The 21,856-nt window shown below is 36.8% G+C and overlaps 1 protein-coding gene across 1 annotated transcript in view; it reads left to right on the forward strand.

Annotated features, from left to right (window-relative positions):
* The first annotated feature begins 209 nt into the window (after positions 1-209).
* BIRC6 (baculoviral IAP repeat containing 6) overlaps positions 210-21,856 on the forward strand; it is a 197,486-nt gene continuing 175,839 nt past the window's right edge. Inside the window, 1 exon segment of the mRNA XM_032497324.1 lies at positions 210-1,155. Within this exon segment, the coding sequence (XP_032353215.1) occupies positions 831-1,155 (325 nt within the window). The 5' untranslated portion in view covers positions 210-830.

Raw genomic sequence — 21,856 nt, forward strand, 5'->3', positions numbered from 1 at the left:
GGGGAGGCAACTAACTGTGACTCAATCTACTAATTATTTTGAAATACAAAGTAAAAAAAAAAAAAAGTTATTCTCCAAAATTTGTAAATTTACTTGACTACAATCCTTTCTCGTCCCACAACACACTTACTAACAATTCTTGTTTGGAAGCTGGACAGAGAAAATAAGCTTAATTGTATGTTTTTAGCACCTTGTATTTGGCACTTATAGTCAACAAAAAGACTTGGGGGTGGGGGGGGGCGTTGTGATACGCATGGGCTGGGGGAGGTCGCTCGGTTTCTCCAAATCCAAACTAGACGTTTTTCAGACTGCTATCCTCAGACTAGAGCTGCGACCCAGACCGTGTCTCCTTTGGGCCATGGCCAAACAGCGGAACCGGGTGTGGGGGGAACCATCCGGGCGCAGCTAGAACATTAGCAAGGGACAAGGGGCCTCAAGGTGTCTCAGCCAGGTGGCATGGACGCGGGTCCCCGCTTAGCAGAAATACACGCCCCAACCCCCTACGCCCCCCCCCCCCCCCGGGGCCCGGAGTAGAGGACCCGGGCGGAGCCCAGGCAGCGGCCACTCCCTCGCCTTGGAAAAAGAAACTGGGACGTTGCGGACGCGGAGCTGGCCGGACCAGCGGCGCGTGGCACGCAGGAGCCCTCCGGCGCATGCTCCGCCCGGCCGCCTCTCGCTCCCGCCCCGGGTCCCGCCTCTCGCTCTCTCCCCCTCCCCTGCCAGCCTCCCTCCGAGCTTGGCCCCACTGGGCGCGCGGCCGACGTCCCGCGTGCGTGCCGGCGCCTGACTTCACTTCCGGCTAACGCGCTCCGCTTGCCCCCTGGCCCCGGATGGTGACTGGCGGTGGTGCTGCACCTCCCAGGACTGTCACTGAGCCGCTTCCCAGTGTGATTGTGCTGAGCGCAGGCCGGAAGATGGCGGCTGCGGCTGCGGCGGCCTCGGGCCCGGGCTGCTCCTCGGCGGCGGGGGCGGGAGCAGCTGGGGTCTCCGAGTGGCTGGTGCTGCGGGACGGCTGCATGCGCTGCGACGCCGACGGGCTGCACAGCCTCTCCTACCACCCGGCGCTCAACGCCATCCTGGCCGTCACCAGTCGCGGGACCATCAAAGTCATCGACGGCACCTCAGGGGCCACCCTGCAGGCCTCGGCGCTCAGCGGTGAGTGTGCGGCACGCCGGGCGGGGACCGGACCCTGCGCGGGAGGAGGACGCCAGGGAGGGAAGCCGCCCAGCCCCGGGGCTCGGCCTCCGGAGGAGGGAAGCGGCGTGACGGGAGGTGGTGGCGGAGGGCAGGGCTGGGGGCTCGGGCCTGGCTCTGAAGGGAGGCCCGGAAGCTGAGGGAGGAGGACCTTAGGACTTGGCTTTTTCAGCGGCTGCAGCTAGGGAGGAAAGATAGGGCGAGGCGGGGAGTGGTGGGAGTTGCCTTTCGGGCCTTGGGCGTCCGGTGTAGGTTGGTCCTCTGGGAGAGGTGAGGAGGCCCCGGAGCTCGGCACTGGAGAAGCCTAGGCCCCCAGCTAGGTCCTGGGGAGGTTGTCCGTACTGCCTAATGCTGGATCAGAGACCGAAAGGGTCGCAGGGTTGGTACCGACTTGAGAGGCCGGTGGCGGGAGCCGAGCGTCCGAGCCGGCATCCAAGCCCTCCCCCCTTGTGGAGAGAAGTGGTTCCGCGGCTGTTCCTGGGACCCACAGGTGCGGGGATGTAGCGCCGGCTTCGCGCCTGGGGTGGGGGTGGGGTGGGGGTGGGGTGGGCCCTGGGTGGGGTTGGGGAGGGAAGTAGGCGGGCCAGCTGCCTGAACTGTTCGGTCGACGACTTTAGGACTCGGACGGACGCCATGGAAGACTAGACCTTGTCCCCTAGCTCGGGGCTTCCACCTCCTATCCCCTCCCCAACACGGAACGAGAAACTCAGCACCTGCGGTGTCTGAAGTACAGATTCCTTTGGGTTCATTAGGAGGTGAAACTTCAGGTCCTCTCTGCTTGTTTCACCACAGCGAGCTGAACGTTGGGATACGGAGGCGTGTGTGAGACTCACTAATGGAGGAGAGCAGTTCTGGCTGGTGTAAACGTTGGTCCAGGGGCGCGACTTTCAGTATGCATGAGGTCAACGCTCAGTGGGCTAGAGTGGAGGGTTTTGGAGTGCCCCGGCCAAGTTAGATTTGGCTGAGATGACATTTCATTTGCGGTTGAATGATGAGGCTTAATTTAGATGTTACAAATTGAGATGGAAAAGTTAGTATACGAGTAGGGTAGACTCATTCACAGAGATGTAATGTATACGACTGTCTGCATTTAGTCAAGTGGAAGTAGTTATGTGGCCTTACTAATTCACTTGTATTTTGACAGAGACACATTAAGAAAAGAAGGTTAGTCTAGTTTACTGTATGAGGCACTTTAGAGTAAATGGCTATTTAGGGATACAAAGATAAAGGATTTAATTTTGGTTGATGTGAGAGTTGTGAAAGGAATGGATTGCGTATAGCTATGAAGTATAAACCTGGAACATAACTAAAAGATATCTAAGAGGAAAGTTTGTATTGTAGCTTTGTAATTTTTCTTTTCTTGGCTTAGGCAAAGCACAGAAGTGGTGTCCCAGAGGTAGCAGTGAGCATTTACTGCAACTTGGTCATAACAGCTTGTCACTCTGTATGAGAGGATGATTCTCATTAGTAATTGGTTATTTTTCTTCTTAAACTCACTTAAATATATTTCATATAGGAAAAGGTGTAAAGAACAATTATGTTGGACAACCATATATTCCTGACTCAGTTTAAAAAATACAACATTACACATAGAGTTAAAGCCTTCTGTGTCCCTCCTGGACTGCATTCCTCCAACTGTCTCTCTTCCATGAGCATTATCCTTAATTTGGTTTTATCATTTTTATACATGGCTTTATGTTTTTAGTATGTACCTTTATCTTTAAACAATATCTAACACTGTCTTTGATGATTTTAAACTTTTAATAAGTGGTATCATAGTATATATATTTGGATTTCTATAAAAAGCCATATTAACAAAGTTAAAAAATATTTCAATAGAAAGAGGAGTCTAACAGGGTCTTTTTATGTCTGGAGGCCATATTTCAGAAAGATTATATGTGCCGGAGTTAGTTATAAATGATTGGGGAGATGGGACATACATGAATGGGCCTGTTTGTGAAAGGGAAGAAAATAGTCACTCTAATGGTAGATTGCTAAAAGGGAGAGCTTTAGGTGTACACTGTAAGTGAAAAGATAAATGAATAAACTATAGCACTGATTTGGGATACTTTAGTTGAGAATGTTGGGACATTTAATTAGAAAGTATGGGATTGGATATGATGGTGGATGGCCATGCGTTGGGGATTGAGTAGTATATGATTAAAAATATGTAGACGAGTTCATGACAAACAAAAGGATTACAAAAAAAGTTTGAAAGTGACAATGGACAAATTCTGAAGTGTTTTCATATATGAGAAGTGCAGTTTATTCACAATAATTAACAGAAGTTGCATAGGATCCTCTGTGTGTTGTTTATTCAGATGATTGGGACAGAATGCTGCATTTTATGTTTTGCCTGGAATATGTAGGAATTTAATAGGTTTGCTTTTAATGATGAATTGAAGGTGACAGTCCTATAAATAGAATAGGGAGAAGGTGCCAGTAGTGACCGTGGTCCTAACATGACCCCTCTTTACAGTTCATGGGCAGTGAGCCACCTTTTCTACCTTAGAGGAAAGACATCTTTGTTTAAGGGATAAAGAGTGGTGTAATCATGGAGTTTTATTGTGTGTTAGAGTAGTCTAATGGTTGGGTTCAGTTTATAGGGTTATGAGTAGCCTATTAGTGTAGATTGGAAACTGGAAAAATGGGAGCGGGACTTGTATGTATATGTATTCAATTGGGTGGCAAAGACGGTGAATTTTTAACTGTCAATTAGAACATATAGTCAAATTGTCTGTATCTGACATAAAATGTTTATAAATACTCTTTCATTAGTTTAAGAGTCATCAGTATATACTTAGGTTAGGCAAGTATTTGCTCTCTGTTAGTGTTTAAGAGTTAAGATTTCTAAGTCTCTGTGCTGATTTCTTTGGCTTGACCTTCAGTGACCTCCATGATGTGGCCTCTACGAGTCTTTCTAGTTTTGTCTCATTGTTTTGTTTTGTGAAACTGGTTCATTTAATTTCCTTTCCTAATTCCACTAGTTTTACTCTTTCTTGGAATTCACCAGTTCCCTCCAGATTAGACAAATCTTACCCATTTTTTCAAGACTTAGAGCATATCTTAACTTCCTTATTCTTTTAGTCTGAAGTGATCCACTGAACCCCTAAGTACATATTGTCCTATTAATGTGTATTTTAGTTATTTGGCAAGTTAGCTGTTTGTGGTATGTTTTCTGTCTTGAACTATTTATATATTATTTTATTTATTTTTTTGTGAATATGTGGTATCTGTTTAACTATTTCAAACTCCTTGTGGGAAGGAGCCTTGTCTACTTGTTTATATCCCCTCCGCAGGATGCCTAGTATGAAATATTAATAAATATTTTTGATTTGGTGCATGTATACTAATGAGTGTGTTATATGGATGCTTCCTTATATATTAACTGCTAATTAAACACCTTTTTTGGCTTTTTTTTCCTTAAATAGACTATTTTTTAGAGCAGTTTTAGGTTCATAGTAAAATTAGGCAGATGTTAACCACTATATATAAAAATAGATAAAAAACAAATTTCTTCTGTATAGCATAGGGAACTATATTCAGTATCTTGTAATAACATTTGAAAAAGTATATGAAAATGAATATATGTATATATATGCATGACTGGGACATTATGCTGTACACCAGAAATTGACACATTGTAACTGACTATACTTCAATAAAAAAGATAAATAAAATTGAGCAGAAAGTATAGAGTTCTCATATTACCCTTTTTCTGACCCCCCCATCAACATCTGACACTACAGTGATATGTTTGCTACAGTCAATAAACACATCATTATCACCCTAAGTCTGTAGTTTATGTTAGGATTCACCCTTAGTGTTGTATATTCTATGGGTTCTGACTGTATATGATGTATTGTTTAATATAATTTCATTGAAATCCTCTTGCTCTGTATATTTTCTCCTTCCCCTCTATACCCTGGCAACCATTGATCTTTATACTGTCTCCATAGTTTTGCCTTTCCTAGAATGTCATATAGTTGGAATCATACAGTGTGTAACCTTTTCAGTTTGTCTTCTTTCACTTAATAGTATGCATTTAAGTTTCCTTCATATCTTTCCATGGCTTGATGGCTTATTTCTTCTAGCACTGAATAATATTCCATTGTCTGGATGTACCACAGTTTATTTATCCGTTCACTTACTAGAGGATATTTTGGTTACTTCCAGGTTGTGACAGGTTATGAATAAAGCTGCTATAAATATCCGTGTCTAGGTGTTTGTGTGGACGTAAGTTTTTAGTTCATATGGGTAAATACTAAGGAATGTCACTGCTGGTTCATATGGCAGGAGTCTGTTTAGTTTTGTAAGAAACTGCCAAATTCCCTTTAAAGTGGCTATGCCATTTTGCATTCCCAGCAGCAATGAATGAGAGTTTCTGTTGCTTCACAGCCTCATCAGCATTTGATGTTGTTAGTGTTTTGAATTGTTGCCATTCTCATAGGTGTGTAGTGGTATCTTATTGTTTTAATTTGCAATTCCCTAATGACATGATATTGAACAATTTTCACATGCTTATTTGTGGACTTGGATTTGAAAAATCAAAATAGCTCTACATACACCACTTGACTGTATTTTTTATATTATTAGATGTATTCCTCTCTTTAACTTATTTGTTAATTTCATTTAGTGTAACAGTTAGGAAGGAGAAAGGTTTTAAGTTGTGATCCTGGTTTCTGTCCCCCTCCCCCGAACTGTGTAACTTTGACTAAATTACTTACCATTTCTGTTCCAGTTTCCTCATTTGCAAAATGGGGGTGATAATTGTATTAATTGTGAGGATTAAGTATGTGTAAAGTGCTTAGAATGGTGTTTACTGTTAAAAATGTTTCTTTAATTTACTTGTAAATCTCCTTTTTTTTCCCGTTAAATCTTTGTGATTTTCTCTGTTAAATCTTTTGAACTTAACCCCAAATTTGGACTTCTTAGGAATTGCTATTTACCACTTTTCACCATCCTGCAGAATCTATCTAGTTTTTGCTTTGATGTAAGAGGAAGGTATTGTTAATTTGTTCAGTATTTTCATATTTATTTAATTACTGGTGGTAGTGTTTTCTCTTGCTTTCTGAAATGGGGCCCCTTCTCCCCTAAATGTATAGTACATTTTACATATATATATATATATATACACATTTTTTTTTTTTTCAGTAAGCTTTTTTGAGGACATGTGGAGAGCGAATGGGCTTTATGTTTTAGGTAGTCCTGAATTTTGAATTTAGCTCACTTACTACCTAAACTTCCTCAACTCCAGCTTCCTCATTTGTAAGTTAAGATTAATATTTAATGGGATGGTTGTGAAGATTTAAGAGGTAAACATTTTTAAAGTGCCTAACACTGCTAGGCTTATGTGTAAGTAGATAAAGAGCGAATGCTGATTCTCTTAAGCCTCATGGGTGCTTAGTGTTGCCATGTGCCTCACTATTACTCTCTACAAAGTGTTTACTGACTTAGTGTTGTTTTTTTTTTTTAACATTTTTTTAATTGAGTTATAGTCAGTTTACAATGTTGTGTCAATTTCCAGTGTAGAGCACAATTTTTCTGTTATACATGAACATATATTCATTGTCACATTCTTTTTTGCTGTGAGCTACCACAAGATCTTGTATATATTTCCCTGTGCTATATAGTATAATCTTGTTTATCTATTCTACATATGCCTGTCAGTATCTACAAATTTTGAACTCCCAGTCTATCCCTTCCCACCCCCTTCCCCCTTGGCAACCACAAGTTTGTATTCTATGTCTGTGAGCCTGTTTCTGTTTTGTATTTATGTTCTTTTTTTTTTTTTTTTTTTTTTTAGATTCCACATATGAGCGATCTCCTATGGTATTTTTCTCTCTTTCTGGCTTACTTCACATAGAGTGATATTCTCCAGGGACATCCATGTTGCTGCAAATAGTGTTATGTTGTCATTTTTCTATGGCTGAATAGTATTCCATTGTATAAATATACCACATCTTCTTTATCTAATCATCTATTGATGGACATTTAGGCTGTTTCCATGTCTTGGCTATTGTAAATAGTGCTGCTATGAATATTGGGGTGCAGGTGTCTTTTTGAAGTAGGGTTCCTTCTGGATATATGCCCAGGAATGAGATTCCTGGGTCATATTGTAAGTCTGTTCCTAGTCTTTTGAGGAATCTCCGTACTGTTATCCACAGTGGCTGTACCAAACTGCATTCCCACTGGCAGTGTAGGAGGGTTCCCCTTTCTCCACAGCCTCTCGAGCATTGGTCATTTGTGGACTTTTGAATGATGGCCATTCTTACTGGTGCGAGGTGATACCTCCTTGTAGTTTCAATTTGCATTTCTCTGATAATTAGTGATATTGAGCATTTTTTTCATGTGCTTATTGATCATTTGCATTTCTTCCTTGGAGAATTGCTTGTTTAGGTCTTTCTGCCCATTTTTGGATTGGGTTGTTTGTTTTTCTCTTATTAAGACTGACTTAGTGTTTATATACAGAGAATAGATACTCAAATGTAGATGGAAATAAAAATGTTAGTAACAAATGCTATCTATATTTGGATAAATATCTTTCAATGTATTGGTGTGACTGAATGTAAGAATGAAGTCAAGACATGTATTACTAGTTCTGTATGTGTGTATATATATATATGGATTGTTCATACAGTATATATACATATGTAAATGAAGATGTATGTAGATATTAATCAATGGATATTGTGGTATGTATGTGAGAGGAAGTCACATCTCTTCAGTTCCTGAAGTGTGTTCCATATCTTTGTCACAGTGATTAGGAGGAAACTCCAAAGCTGCTCAGTGTTTTCACAAACACTCCAGTTTTTGTTTTTTTTTGTTTTTTTTATATCTCCCTTTTCCTTTTCCTTTGTAGATACTGACTTTAATTTGATTCGAGAAGTTTGTACAATGTCATAAATCAGAAAAAAGATCGTTGTACTCTACTCCAGTTGCAGTGAAGTTCAGATTGGGTGACTTGATTGATTGTCTTATATGACAGCTTCTTGTTTGGACTTCAAGCCCAGAGTTGCCTGCTCCAAGAAGTCTTGGAATGTAGAAAACTAATTCGGTTAGTTTGCATAGTCTTCACAAAATAAATTTTATGGATCAAACTCATACTTATCACCTCTTTAGAGGTAGAAAATATTTTTCTTACTACTTCTGAATTGGGCATACATTAATATGGGTAAAATGTAACATCTTCCTAGTAGGTCTCAGTTTTGGAAATTGTAAATGCTACAAATCTCTTCCTATTTTCTGACTAATCTTGGTACATGAGTTCTTCCTAGTCTCAATTGTAAACATGGTATAGAGTTGGAATTTCAGTAGCCCTACCATATAGTTGTCTTCCGGATGCATCTGAGTTTGTTCGTTTGTTCTTTCTTTCTTTCCTTCTTTCATCCTTCCTTCCTTTTTCTTACATTTTTTAATTGAGTTATAGTCATTTTACAATGTTGTGTCAAATTCCAGTGTAGAACACAATTTTTCAGTTATACATGAACATACATATAGTCATTGTCACATTTTCACTGTGAGCTACCACAAGATCTTGTATATATTTCCCTGTGCTATACAGTATAATCTTGTTTATCTGTTCTGTGTATGCCTGTCAGTATCTACAAATTTCAAACTTCCAGTCTATCCCTTCCCACCCTCCTTGCCCTTGGCAACCACAAGTTTGTATTCTATGTCTATCAGTCTATTTCTGTTTTGTATTTATGTTCTTTTTTTTTTTTTTTTTTTTGAGTTCTTTATAAAAACTTAATTCAGCAAATATCTTTGACCATGGGCTGTGACTATGTACTTTGGCTCTTGTTTCAGTTGACTGACTTTAGTAACGCTACATGATGATGTATCTTATGTCAGAGATTTGCTGTTTTATTGGGAAAACATTTTTCTGTAAATAATTAGAGTGAATTAAGATTCTTAAAAATATTTTGCTATGTTTTCAAGATCTATATTTATTCAAATTTTTGCATTTACCTCCCACGTTTTCCCAAATATTCAATACTCAAAGATGGTTTTGCTCTAGCAGAGAGTTTATTCTAGTCTTTGCTACTAATGAGAGGCAGTATAAGATACCAGCCTCTAGAACACAACAGCATAAGTCTTGGTTCTGCTTGATCTTGAAGTTCATCTATAAAATGAGGATAATAATATCTACCTCTTAAAGTGATTGTGAGAATTAAAATGAATTAATATATGTTAAGCATATAGAGTAGTGCCTGGTACATAGTATATGCTCTTTAAGTGTTCTTGTGGTAGCAAAGTTTGTAGAGTGCAGTAGATATTTTTACTACAGATACTCTGTTGAAATTGCAGTATTTTTTTCTTTCAGTTCTCCACATGTATGGGTGGGAATGTGGTGAAATCTAAATAGATGTAAGAGCAATACTTTTGTATTATAGGAGAGATAAAAACTATGTAAGTTAATTGATTTTGGACTTGAAATTTTTAAAAGAGCAAGATGATGTGAAGAGCTGGTTGATTGACATTCATTCATGCATTTATTGAGCATGTGCTAGGCATGGGGCACAAAATAAGGCAACATTTTGATCTTTGAATGAATGCTTGGAGATGTTTTTAGGTAAACCATTTTAGCATAAGTACTATAATATAGATATGCAGAGTGCCGTGTGAGTATAGAGGAGAGAGTTTCTTCAACCTGAGGAAAATAGAGAAGGCTTCTCAGAGGATGTTGCCTTTATGATTGGTTTGGGAAGATGAGATAGTGGGAGGGAATGTTATGGGATGATCATCTTAAGCCAAGGTACTAGCTTGTGCAGAAACATATTGGTCTTCAAAAACATGGTGAATTCAGGAAGTTTTGCGGGGAAGAGGGGTTGGGGTTGGATGGTTAAAGTTGAAACTGAGAGATAGATAAGGACAAGGTCGTAATATGTTTTGCTAAAGAAGTTTGGACTTGATGTCAGTGGTAGGGTGCCATTGTAGGTTGTGACAAAATTGGTTCAAGCTAATGCCCAGGTGTGAGAAGTTGTGAGAGCTGCATGTAACTTAGCTTGAGAGGTAGGAATAAAATAATTCGGTGAATGTGGGGATGAGAGGGATTGACAGGGTGAAAACTACTCATACTTAGGTTTCTACTTTGGGTAACTGGGTGACTGGTGTTTAGTAACCGGAATAAACGGCACAAGAAGGCGTGGTGAGTAGCTTTTGTTGGAGCACGCTGAGGAGCAAGAGGGACATAGTGATTTCAGTTGTGTAAATTTTGACGTTCTTGAAGGACATCCAAGTAGAGATTTTTAGAAGACATTTGAAATTCAAGATTGAAGCTTGAAGATTGGGGAATACAGATTGGAAAGCATTGGTATCTATAGAGAAAGCCTGGTCTAGTGGTTAAAGATATTGGTTCTGGAGCCAGACTGAGTTCCAGTCTATGATTCACCGCTTATTAGTTGTGTCCTTAGGCAGGATGCTTAACCTACCTCTGCATTTCGTAATTAGCACCTAACTTCTTTGGTTATTGGAAGGATTAAACAAACTGATACATAAAGACATGACTTGACCCACCATAAGCACTACATAAATGTTACTTTTTGTATTGGTGTTTTAAATTATACAGTTCAGTTCAACAAGTGTTTGTCTGCCATATGGGGATAATAAGATGAATTTTAAATACACTCCCCCTAAATTTGTAAAGCTTTCTAGAAGAGGTGACGCTTCAGGTGAGACTTGAAAGAAAAGGAATTAGCCAGGTTGAGGGAACAGCATGAGCAAGAGTAGAGCGTGAAGCAGGTAATATTTGTTATAAATGATTTTTATTAGAGTGCAAAGATGATGAAGAGAGTGATGAGACAGCCTGAGGATCTTGGACTTGGTCCTCTTGGGCCATGGCTCCCATGTTTTTAAGCACGAGAACTCCCAGTATAAGGTAAAAAATGTTGGGTCCTGTTATGATAGATCTGTTTTTAGTGTCAGTTAATTGAGAGAGTATTGCAAAAAACCGCTTTTAAGTAATTTTCATTTTAGACTTATTATCTGTGTAATTTGAAAAATACTACTACACACTTATTTTGGGCTTTCCTCTCTGCTGGCTTAGCCTTGAGATTTTGATGGGGGGAAATAAGTTAGTTAACACTCTTCCATCTGCCCCTCCAACTTCAGAAATTTTGTTGTTGTCATCTCCTCACTTGCTCTTTTTGTCTTTGTGGGTTTGTTTAATGCCCTCTTTAGTATTTCTTTCCTGTTTTTCCAGTGAGAGTGTGGGAGGGAGCAGAGGTAAATGTGTGTGTATTGTATCCTTGTTGTTAAAGTGGAAATTTAAACCGTAGTTAGGTTGTTGAACATTTGGAAATCTGTCCTTAGGAATGTTAACTATAACTATAGATAGAATGTAAACAATAATAGATTTCTGTAATGTAGTATGTAAAAATAATGGGAAGGAGGGTGGGAGGTTCCTGTCTGATATGTGCATTGTTCTGCTCATAGTCTCATGCAGAATGTCCTTAGCAAGGCACTTCTCTGAGTTATCATCTCTAAAGTGGGCTAGTAATTCTTGCCTAGACTACTTCATCATGTGATACGATAATGAATGGAGAAATTCTTTGTAAATTATACTTCAAATGTGAGGGATACAGAAAAGTTAAGCCAAACTCCTTGGGTATAGAGAGGAGACAGTGGAGGTACAAATGACAAAAAGAATAAGTTAATTGCTATATAAGTATGAAATAGTTTGTGGCAAGGGCAGTGCTCCAAAGAAACAGTTGTCTAGTTTGTATGTTAAATCAGAGATATATTTTATAGGAGATGAATATTATGCTTACTTTTTAGAGAAAATGATAGAAATGTTAGAGTGGGGCAGGTAGGAATGTGTTCTTTGAGATTTATTGTGAGCACCAGGAATTTAAATCTTTTATGATTTATTTCTGTACTCTACTTTATGAAATAGGAGAGACAAGTAAGACTGGGCAGATGGCACAAAGCAGTGCTTCTCAGGCTTGGTTGCTCATTAGAATCATCAGGAGAGCTTTTAAAAAATACTCTGCTTGTGTCCCAGTATTCTGATTTAAGTGGCCAGGAGTGGAGCCCAGGCATACTTAAATTATTTTTTATTTTTTGTTTTTAAGGCATGGCAGGTGATTCTAATGTGCAGCCAGGATGAGCGGTTCAAACTTCACCTAGGATCTTAAATGAGCAAGTTTATTTGATATGCCTGGAATAAATGAGAGATTTTATTTGAATTGAATAGTATTCTATTTAACCTTACTTTTTTTTTGGTAAGAAAACCTCCCAAGTCAGTTTGTCAGTAAAACCTACCTCATTGTATTTTAAGTTGTATTTAGTGTATATATAACGAAATATACTGGTAAGCAGCAGGACTATATCACAGGCCATATTTCTGTTGTTTTATGTTTTGTTCTTTTCTGATGTAGCTCAGTTCTGCTTGATTTTTTTTGAGTTTTTTTTTTTTTTTTGAGGTCTGATTTTTTTGAACCAATTCAGTACTCTGATACTTTTTCGTCGAAATGCCACTGCAGAAAAGACAGTGACCTCAATTTGGGGACAGGAGGACAGAAGGGGAAAAAGGTAGCTATAGAGGTCAGAGATGGCTGAGGTTATCTGTGCCAAATCAACTGTTTCATGCCTAAAATTGTTTTCCTGTTGTATTATGAAAAAAGCTAAGTGTGAGAATGTTGCATTTTACCACATTATAAGCTTAGTTTTAACACATTAAAAAGTTCTTCAAAGCTATAGAAAACGACTCATTTATTCAAAACATTTACTGTGTGTCAAGCACTGGTGATATAGTAGTTAACATAAGTCCTTACTTTCCTAGAGCTCGTGGTTTAGTGGAAGGAGGTATATTACACACATGCACACCTGCATGTACTTTATCAGGTGGTGATAAATGCCGTCAGAAATCAAACTGGTATGAGACAGACAGTGGTGGACAGATTTGTGCTGTGTGGTGCGCTGAGGGAGTCTTGCTCAGATGGCACTTGAGTAAAGATCCTAGTGATGTGAGACAGCAGCAAGGCAGATGTCAAGGGCAAGTTTCTGTTGGCCTGTCTTACTGTAGTATGCAAAAACAGCTGGATGGATTTTCATCATATTTGGATGGAATTTGACTTGCACTGACTTAAAATGTAGGCTATGTGAGGAATCTTGAGAAATCTGTGACTGCTAGTCTGGAGGTATGTGCCATCATCTATATTAAACAGGGAATAGTAGTTTCATATATGAGCTCCAAATAGAAAGTCACAGGGCACATGTTTCAGATAGTAGAATTGTATTGATTTGTAGCTGAGTTGTTTCTCAGATGGGAAACTTTGTGTAGCAACAAGAATTTATTTATAGATGTTTTAAGGGTTCTCTTGTGCAATATCAGATAGGGATTTTAGTCCCCACATTTTAATTATAGCCAGGTCGAGTTCTTTTTTATTTTTCTTTTAAGTTTAAAAAAAGTTTTTGAGGGGTAAGGTTTATTTATTCATTTATTTAATGGAGACACAGGGGATTGAACCTGGGACCTTGTGCATGCCTAAGCACGTGCTCTGTCACTGAGGTATACGCTCCCACTGGGTTAGCCAGGTCAGATTCTGAAGGAAGAATATAATCTATGTATCCCAGAGTGACTGAGAGATATAACTGTGAAAAATTGAATATTATATATATGAAAAATATCCCACAATTTCTTGCAGGGAGTAAGTCCTTAAAGATTGAGTCCCATCCTTAGAAAATTTTCCGTGGTTATTATATCCTGAAAACTTTTCCAGTTGATGTCAGATACTTAAGATTATGGTAAAATAAGTGGTCTGGTAGCAGTTTTAGATAAAGTGAATAGAGAGAATTGGAACTTGAAAATCTTAATTCCAATAATTCTGTATCTTTCAGAGAGTCTCTTCCATGCTTAGGTAGAGGGTGGTTCTCCTGCCTGGAATAATACTATCCCTGCATTACATTTTATCCGTTTGTTACTTTTTTCTTCATGGACTAGCCACAGAACTTTCCCAAACTTTATTTGCTTTGCACCAAATTCTGTTTTTTTGTAAATACTCAGTTAGTCCTTGAATTATATAGTATACTAACAACTTTTGTAAAATTATTTTTTGCTAACTTTAATTATATTTTAAAGGCTTTGTAAGAACCTAACATTAATTTTGCACCCTCTTTACTGACTTTGAATGATGGTTGTATATTTGGTTGTTATGGTAGACTGTTTCAATCATTGAAGTCTGATGTCATCTCAGTGAACATGGACTTTTACAGCTTGTTGTGTCAGTTTGCCAAAATAGTGTATTTCTAATGATGTTTTTTCACGTTTTGTAGGAATACATGTTGTAGATAGTGCACTATTAAAAGGTGGCTGTTTCTTGATGTGGGTATTAGAATTGATAACTAATTAAAAAAACACAATTTCCTTCCTTTGAAAATTTCCATTTTAAAGGTGACTTAGCTTATTATAGGACACCAGATAGACTAAAGGAAAGAGTAGTCACTTATGATTTCATTACCTAGAGATGGGCAGTTTTAGCATTTTGGTGTATAACAAGTTCTTTTTGCCTGTTTCTGTTGTTTAATGTATTTTTTAAAGAATTTGAATTGTAAAACATTATGGTGGTTCCTCAAATAATTAAAAATTACCATATGAACTTGCAATTCCACATTTGAGTAATGGGTATAAAGAATTGAAAACAGGATCTTGAAGAAATACACAGTGTTCACAGCAGCATTATTCTCAGCTGGACAAAAAGTAGAAGCCATTCAAGTTTCCATCAATGGATGAATGGATAAACAAAATATGGTGTGTATGTATATATATACAATGAAATATTAATCTTAAAAAGGGAGGAAATTCTAACACATGCTACAATGTGAATGAACCTTGAAGACATTATGCTCAGTGAAATAAAACAGAAAAGGACAAATACTGTATGATGCCACTTACATGAGGTACTTAGTCAATTTCATACAGACAGAAGAAAATAGAATAGTGGTTGCCAGGTTCTATGGGGGTGGAGGTGGGGACTTGGTATCAGTGATTATGGACTTCCAGTTTTGCAAGACGAGAGTTCTGTGGATGGATGGTGAGGATTGTTTTCCAACAGTGTGAATGTACTTAATGCCACTGAAATGTACACTTAAAAATGGTTAAAATAGTAAGTTTTATGTAATGGGTAATATACTACAGCTTAAAAAAATCAAGTTGTCATGTTTATGCAGATCTAACTCTGGATTTTGTTCTGTTCCGTAGATCTAATGTCTGTCCATTTTCTAGTAGCATACTTTCTTGTGGTACTGTAAGCTTTATAGCAGGTCTTAAAAGTCATGTAATGTGATTTGCCCAACTGTATCAAAATTGTTTTGGCTATTCCATTTCCTTTGCCTTTTCAAATTACTTTGGACTCATTTTATCTATATCTCAAAAATCTTGGAGGAATTTTGATTGAAATTAAATTAAATCTAAATAGCAGTTTGGGGACTTTTGACATCTTTGCTATGTTGATTCTTCCAGTCCATGACCATGATTTTATTTAGGTTGTCTTTGATTTCTTTCACTGGTCATTTGTACTTTTCAACATACATATTGTGTATACCTCTGTATCTTAATATTTTATGTTTTTAGAGCTCTTGTAAACTTAAGTTTTGGGTTAAATTTTTGTTTCATATTGATCATTGCTAGCATATAGAAATACAGTTGATTGATATTTGTGTATTTGTTCAGTGCAAACTTGTTAAACTCTTTTGTTAGCTCTAGGAGTTTTTTGTTTTTTAGATTCTTTGGGATTTTCTATATAGGTAATCATGTTGCCTGTGAATAGGGACAGTTTCATTTCTTGCTTTTTTTTTTTTAAACATTTTTTATTGTTATAGTCATTTACAATGTTGTGTCAAATTCCCAGTGTAGAGCACAATTTTTCAGTTATACACAAACATACATATATTCATTGTCACATTTTTTTTCACTGTGAGCTACCACAAGGTCTTGTATATATTTCCCTGTGCTATACAGTATAATCTTGTTTATCTATTCTGCATATGCCTGTCGGTATCTACAAATTTCGAACTCCCAGTCTATCCCTTCCCACCCCCCCATTTCTTGCTTTCTAATCTGTCTGACTCCTCATTTCTTAACTGCAGTGGCTCAATCTTCCAGTATGGTATTGGATAGGAGTGGTGAGGGTGTAATATTTTTGTCCTATTCCTGATCTTAGTGAGGAAGTGTTCAGTCTTTTACTGTTAAGTATGTTGATAGTGGTAGACTTTTTGTAGCCGTCGTTTATCAGGTTGAGGAAATTCCCTTTTAATTTGCCGAGGACTTTTTTTTAAATCATGAAAAGATGTATTTTGCCAGATGTATCTACTGACTTGATTGTGTGGTTTTTTGTTTGTTTGTTTGTTTAAGCAATTATTCTGCTGGCTTCTACTGATGAATACTGAACCTGTTTTGCATTCCTGGGATAATCATATTTGGTCCTAGTGTATTATTATTTTTATATGTTTCAAATGAATTCCATTTGCTTTTATTTTGTTGAGAATTTTTGCCTCAATCTGTATGAGGGATAATGGTATGTAGTTTCTTTTTTTTTGTATTTTTTTCTAGGTTTGGTATCAGGTTAATTCTGGCGTCATAAAATGAGTTTGAAAGTGTTCCCTCTTTTTCTGTTTCCTGAACGAGATTGTGTAGAGTTGGTGTTACTTCTTACTTGAATGTTTGATAGAATGCTCCATTGAAATCAGTTAAGTCTGGAGATATCTTTGAAGAGTTTTAAACTATGAATTCACTTTCCTTAATTCAGATTATCTATTTCATTTTGAATAATTTGGTAGTTTGTGGTTTGTAAGGAATTTCATCTGTATTTTCAAATTTATGTGTGTAGATTTATCTGTATTACTACCCAGTTACTTTTTTGACATCTGTAGTGTCAAATTTATTTATTTTGACAACCTGAGTTGTCAAATTTATATGCACAGAGTTGTTCATAGTATTCTTCTATTTATCTTTTGATGTCTGCAGGATCGCTCTGGCTCCTCTTTCATTCCTGGTATTGTGGTAATTTGTGTCTTTTCTCTTCTGTGCCAGTCTTTGCTAGAGCTTTATCTATTCCATTGATCTTTTCCAAGAACTCTTTTTTACTTGTATTGATTTTCTCTATTGTTTTTCTATTTTCACTTGCATTAACTTCTGTTATTATCTTTATTATTTCTTTCCTTTTGCTTGTTTTGCTCTTTTTCTAGTTTTCTTAATAGGAAGCTTAGGTTATTGATTTGAAATCTTCTTCCCCACCCTAATATAAGCATTCAGTTTCTATAAGTTTTACTCTAATCACTGTTTTAGCTTCATGTGACATACTTTGATATTATATTTTCATTTTTATTCTTTTAGAAATATTTTCTGAGTTACTTGAGACTTATGTATTGGCCTAAGGGTTATTGAGAAGTATTTTTTTAATTTCTAAGTATTTAAAGGTTTCCCATTATATTTCTGTTATTGATTTCTACTTAAATACATTATGGTCAGAGAACATACTTTTAATTTCATTTCTTTTTCATGACCCAAGATATGATCTGTATTGATGAATGTTTGATGTGCACCTGAAATGAACGTGCATTCTACTGTTGATAGATGGAATATTTTAAAAATGTCATTGGTTGATGGTGTTGTTCAGTTTCTCTATATTTTTGCTAGTTTTCTATCTACTAGTTCTAGTTCTATCAATTACTGAAAGTTGAAGTTTCTAACTGTAATTTTGGTTGCCTGTTTCTCCTTTCGGTTCTTTTAATTTTTGCTGAATGTATTTTGAAGTTCTGTTAGGTATATAAACATACATATATATCTTAAACAGTCCTTCAGAAGTCTCCCTTTAATTGGTTAGGTGTATATGTATTTAGAATTGCCTTTTCTTCTTCATGAATTGATCCTTTTATCATGTAAAGCCCCATGCATGCCTGCTTGATCTAAATATAGCCATTCCATCTTTCTTTGATCAACATTGGCATGATACATCTTTTTTCTATCCTTTTACTTTTATTTTTACCCTTTTATTTTTCTTCAGGTGGGGGAGGTAACTAGGTTTGATTGTTTATTTAATGGAAGTACTGGGGATCGAACCCAGGACCTTGTGCATGCTAAGCAGGTGCTCTTCAACTTGAGCTATACCTTGCCCCCCCCTACTTTTACCCTTTCAGAATAGTAAGTTTCTTGTAGACATCATAGAGTTGGATTGTGTGTTTAAACTCAATTTGTCTTTTCATTGGCATACTTAGGCCATTTATATTTAATGTAATTGTTAATATTTTGATTTAGTTATTCCATGTTTTATTTGTTTCCTCTTTTTTTCTCCTATTTTTGGTTTGATTTTTTTTTTACACTTACATATTGCTTTTGACTAATTGTATATATTTTTGTAATTATTTGAGGGCTTGCAATATATATACTTTCCTCAGTCTATTTAGAATCAATATTTTACCACTTTAAGTGAAATGTAGAAACATTACCACCCTATCATACCCTTCTGTCTCTTAAATTATACTGGACTTACTTATTACATCTATGTGACATTGAAGACCATCAGACATTGTAATTTTTGCTTTCAGTTGTCTAATAGTTAAAACTGAGGTGAAGAATGATCATTTATATTTACCCAGATATTTACCATTTCTGTTGCTCTTCCCTCATTCTTGATAATCGTAGGTTTACTTCTGAAATAATTTCCCTTCTCTTTGATGAACTTTTTGTGGTTCTTTTCAAGCAGGTTTGCTGGCAAAATTTCTCACTAGTAGTCCTTCATCTGAGAATGTCTTTATTTCACCTTCATTCCTGACGGATATTTTTGTTGAATATAGAATTTCTTTTTTCAGTACTTTAAAAGTGGTCCAGTTCCTAAAGAACCCCATGGTTTTTAATGATAAATGTGCTTTCGTTGTAATTATTACTTGTCTGTATGTAATGTATCCTCTCGTTGCTTTCAGGATTTTTCTTTGTTAGTTTTCAGCAGCTTATTGTGTTTGGCTGAATTGTTAACCTACTATTTTTATGGTTTCCCCTGCCCCAAAAGAAAATCTGTGCTAATGTAAGTCATTGGTGTCAATCCAGGGTCTGTAAACTATGGCCTACCACCTCTGTAGCCTTCAGGCTGTCTCCTGATTTTATAAATAAAATGCTACTGGAACACATCCACACCCATTTATTTACATGCTGCTTTTGCACTACAGTGGCAGGGTTGAGTAATTGTGAGAAAGACCACGTATGTGTCTTGCAAGGCACTGGGTATTTACTATCTGACCTTTACATAAGAAGTTTGTTGATCACTGGTATAGATGGAGGAAATTTGAGTTTTTCTTCTATTAAATTTTTTGCTTGAATTTATTTTTAAACCATATCCATGTAGGTTTAAAAGTCATTTTACAAGTATCTTCTGTACAAAATTCTTAAATAAGGTGCAATAGGGTGATAAAAATTGGTGGTTATAGGGTATGTATAAGAGTTTTCCCCCTCTATTTAAAAACCAAAAATGGTTTTTTTGAAACTTTTCTTGAAAACTTAACAAACAGTTAAGCAGAGCTTATCTGTCCTTGAGAAGTTTATTTTCAGACATTTTAAACTCATAAGGAAAACAAAATAAATTTCTGTTAAATAACTGGTTTATGTCAAAATAGGATGAAAAATTTTTAAAGGTAGTCTTGGGAGATTTAATTTAAATATAGGTTATAAGTTATTTATTAATATTATTTACAACATTAAAAATTTTTGACAGTGTTGCATAGTAATGCTACTAAAACCACAGACAAAGCAGTATGGATAAAAGTATAACTTAAGATACAATTTCATGCAAGACTTTGAAAAGATGTTTTCTTACTGAGTGACACAACCTGGCTCAAACATAGGTTTCTTGGTTTCTTCATCTCTTTTATGAACCATTATGTGCTTAAAATTGTTATTCTTAGGACAATTAAAAATAAATGTTGAATTTACCTCTTATTATGAAACCTGTGCTTTTTTTCTTTCTTTCCTTTTTTTTTGCTGTACAGGTAGTCAATTCTGGGTCAAACTTAAAGAACACGTGGATTCAATTTTTAACCCAAATTAGAGAATTTCTGTCATTGGTCTAATTTCTTGTTAAGTAAGAAAAGAGTTGCTTAGACATGTAAGAAGGTGAAAAGTTCCACAAAATATTCTTTATTCAATGCAGGATATTGTTTCTTCACAGAAATCTAGGACTTGTTTAGGGGCAGGTGTAAATTGAATCTTGAGCATACTATCAGACTACATTAATAAAGCGCTTTCTCTCAAAATGAAGTTCTCAGGCTGAGCAGAAGATACAGAGAAAGAGCCTGTAGTGGGTTGCATAATCCTCTCTCAAAATTCATGTCCACATGGAACCTCAGAATATGACCTTACTTAGAAATAGGGTCTTTGCAGATGTAATTAGTTAAGATGAGGTCGTATAAGCTCAAAGAGCCTTTGGGGTGATATGGCTGATAATCAGTTTACTGTCTTCCCTCTGTGCAGTACAGCAGTCACCAGTTAAGAACGGTCTTCTGTAAAAAACCGTGAGTGGACTCATCTGAGTAAACGTGGGCCTGTTAACACGCTGCTCTATGGGCCTGAAAGACCTCTGAAGAAATTGCCAGTAGGGCTGCTTGGTCACTGTGCATTACTTTGAGTGCTAGTAGAGCATAGTGTAAGAAGTTAAAAAACAGTGTTGACTTTTTTTCAATCATGATCTTTTGAGGAATCTCTGTGACTATATATATGGAATTCTAACATGGAAACCCAGTTGAAAACCCTGGTGTAGAGTCTCACATTTTATACCTCTCTGGGGAAGTTTTAACAAAATAATGATTTTTATAGTTCATTACCTAATTACATGCCCCTAAAATAATAAAACAGAATTCGTAGTTTGTTTTAAAATTTTTCGTAGTTACTTGTAGGGGCAGAGCACATACGGGAAATCTCTGTGCCTTCTGCTCAGTTTTGCTGTGAACCTGAAACTGCTGTTAAAAAAGAATAGTCTATTTAAAAAAATTATAGTTAATGAATTTTGAAACTATCTTTACAATTTCTTACACAATTTTACTCTGAGTTCCTGTAATTTGTATGGTTTGTTGTGGTTTTACCTAGAGATCAGAGTGCTAGGTAAATACTCTGATTTTATTGTATTTTCCTATATGCTAACATATATTTCAAACCTTCAGATCTGAGAATGAACTATAGAAATTCCACGAATTATTCTTTGTTTTATGTAGATAATGAATTAATTCTTACTCAATTTTGTAATGCCTCCAAGAGCTTGAGAGAACTATAAATATCTGGGTTAAGAAAGCCACCCCTAGTGTTTATTGATTATAACATGTTTTATAGTTGTCCTAGAGATCGGTGAGTTTCTCTTCCTTTCTACTTTTGTATCACTAGGTAATAACAGTACTAATATCAGGAATGTTCTTTAGAGTTGAGATTGGAGTTTAGAATAAGCTGTACTGGCAGCAGGATTGCTTGCCCACAGAGAAGTATCTTCTCTAGTGCAATAGAATTTCACAGTTGCTCATTCTTTGAAGTCTTTTTACAGAGACATTATATTCGTGGCAGAACACTTAACATTAGTTTCCTTATAAATCTCCTTATGAATTTAAATGTAAAAATTGATGTTACCTTTTCCAAACTATTTTTTGGTGTTATATTTAAGGCTTCTATCTTTTACTACGTTTTATA

This window comes from Camelus ferus, chromosome 15, assembly GCF_009834535.1.
Source record: "Camelus ferus isolate YT-003-E chromosome 15, BCGSAC_Cfer_1.0, whole genome shotgun sequence".
Taxonomy (NCBI): domain Eukaryota; kingdom Metazoa; phylum Chordata; class Mammalia; order Artiodactyla; family Camelidae; genus Camelus; species Camelus ferus.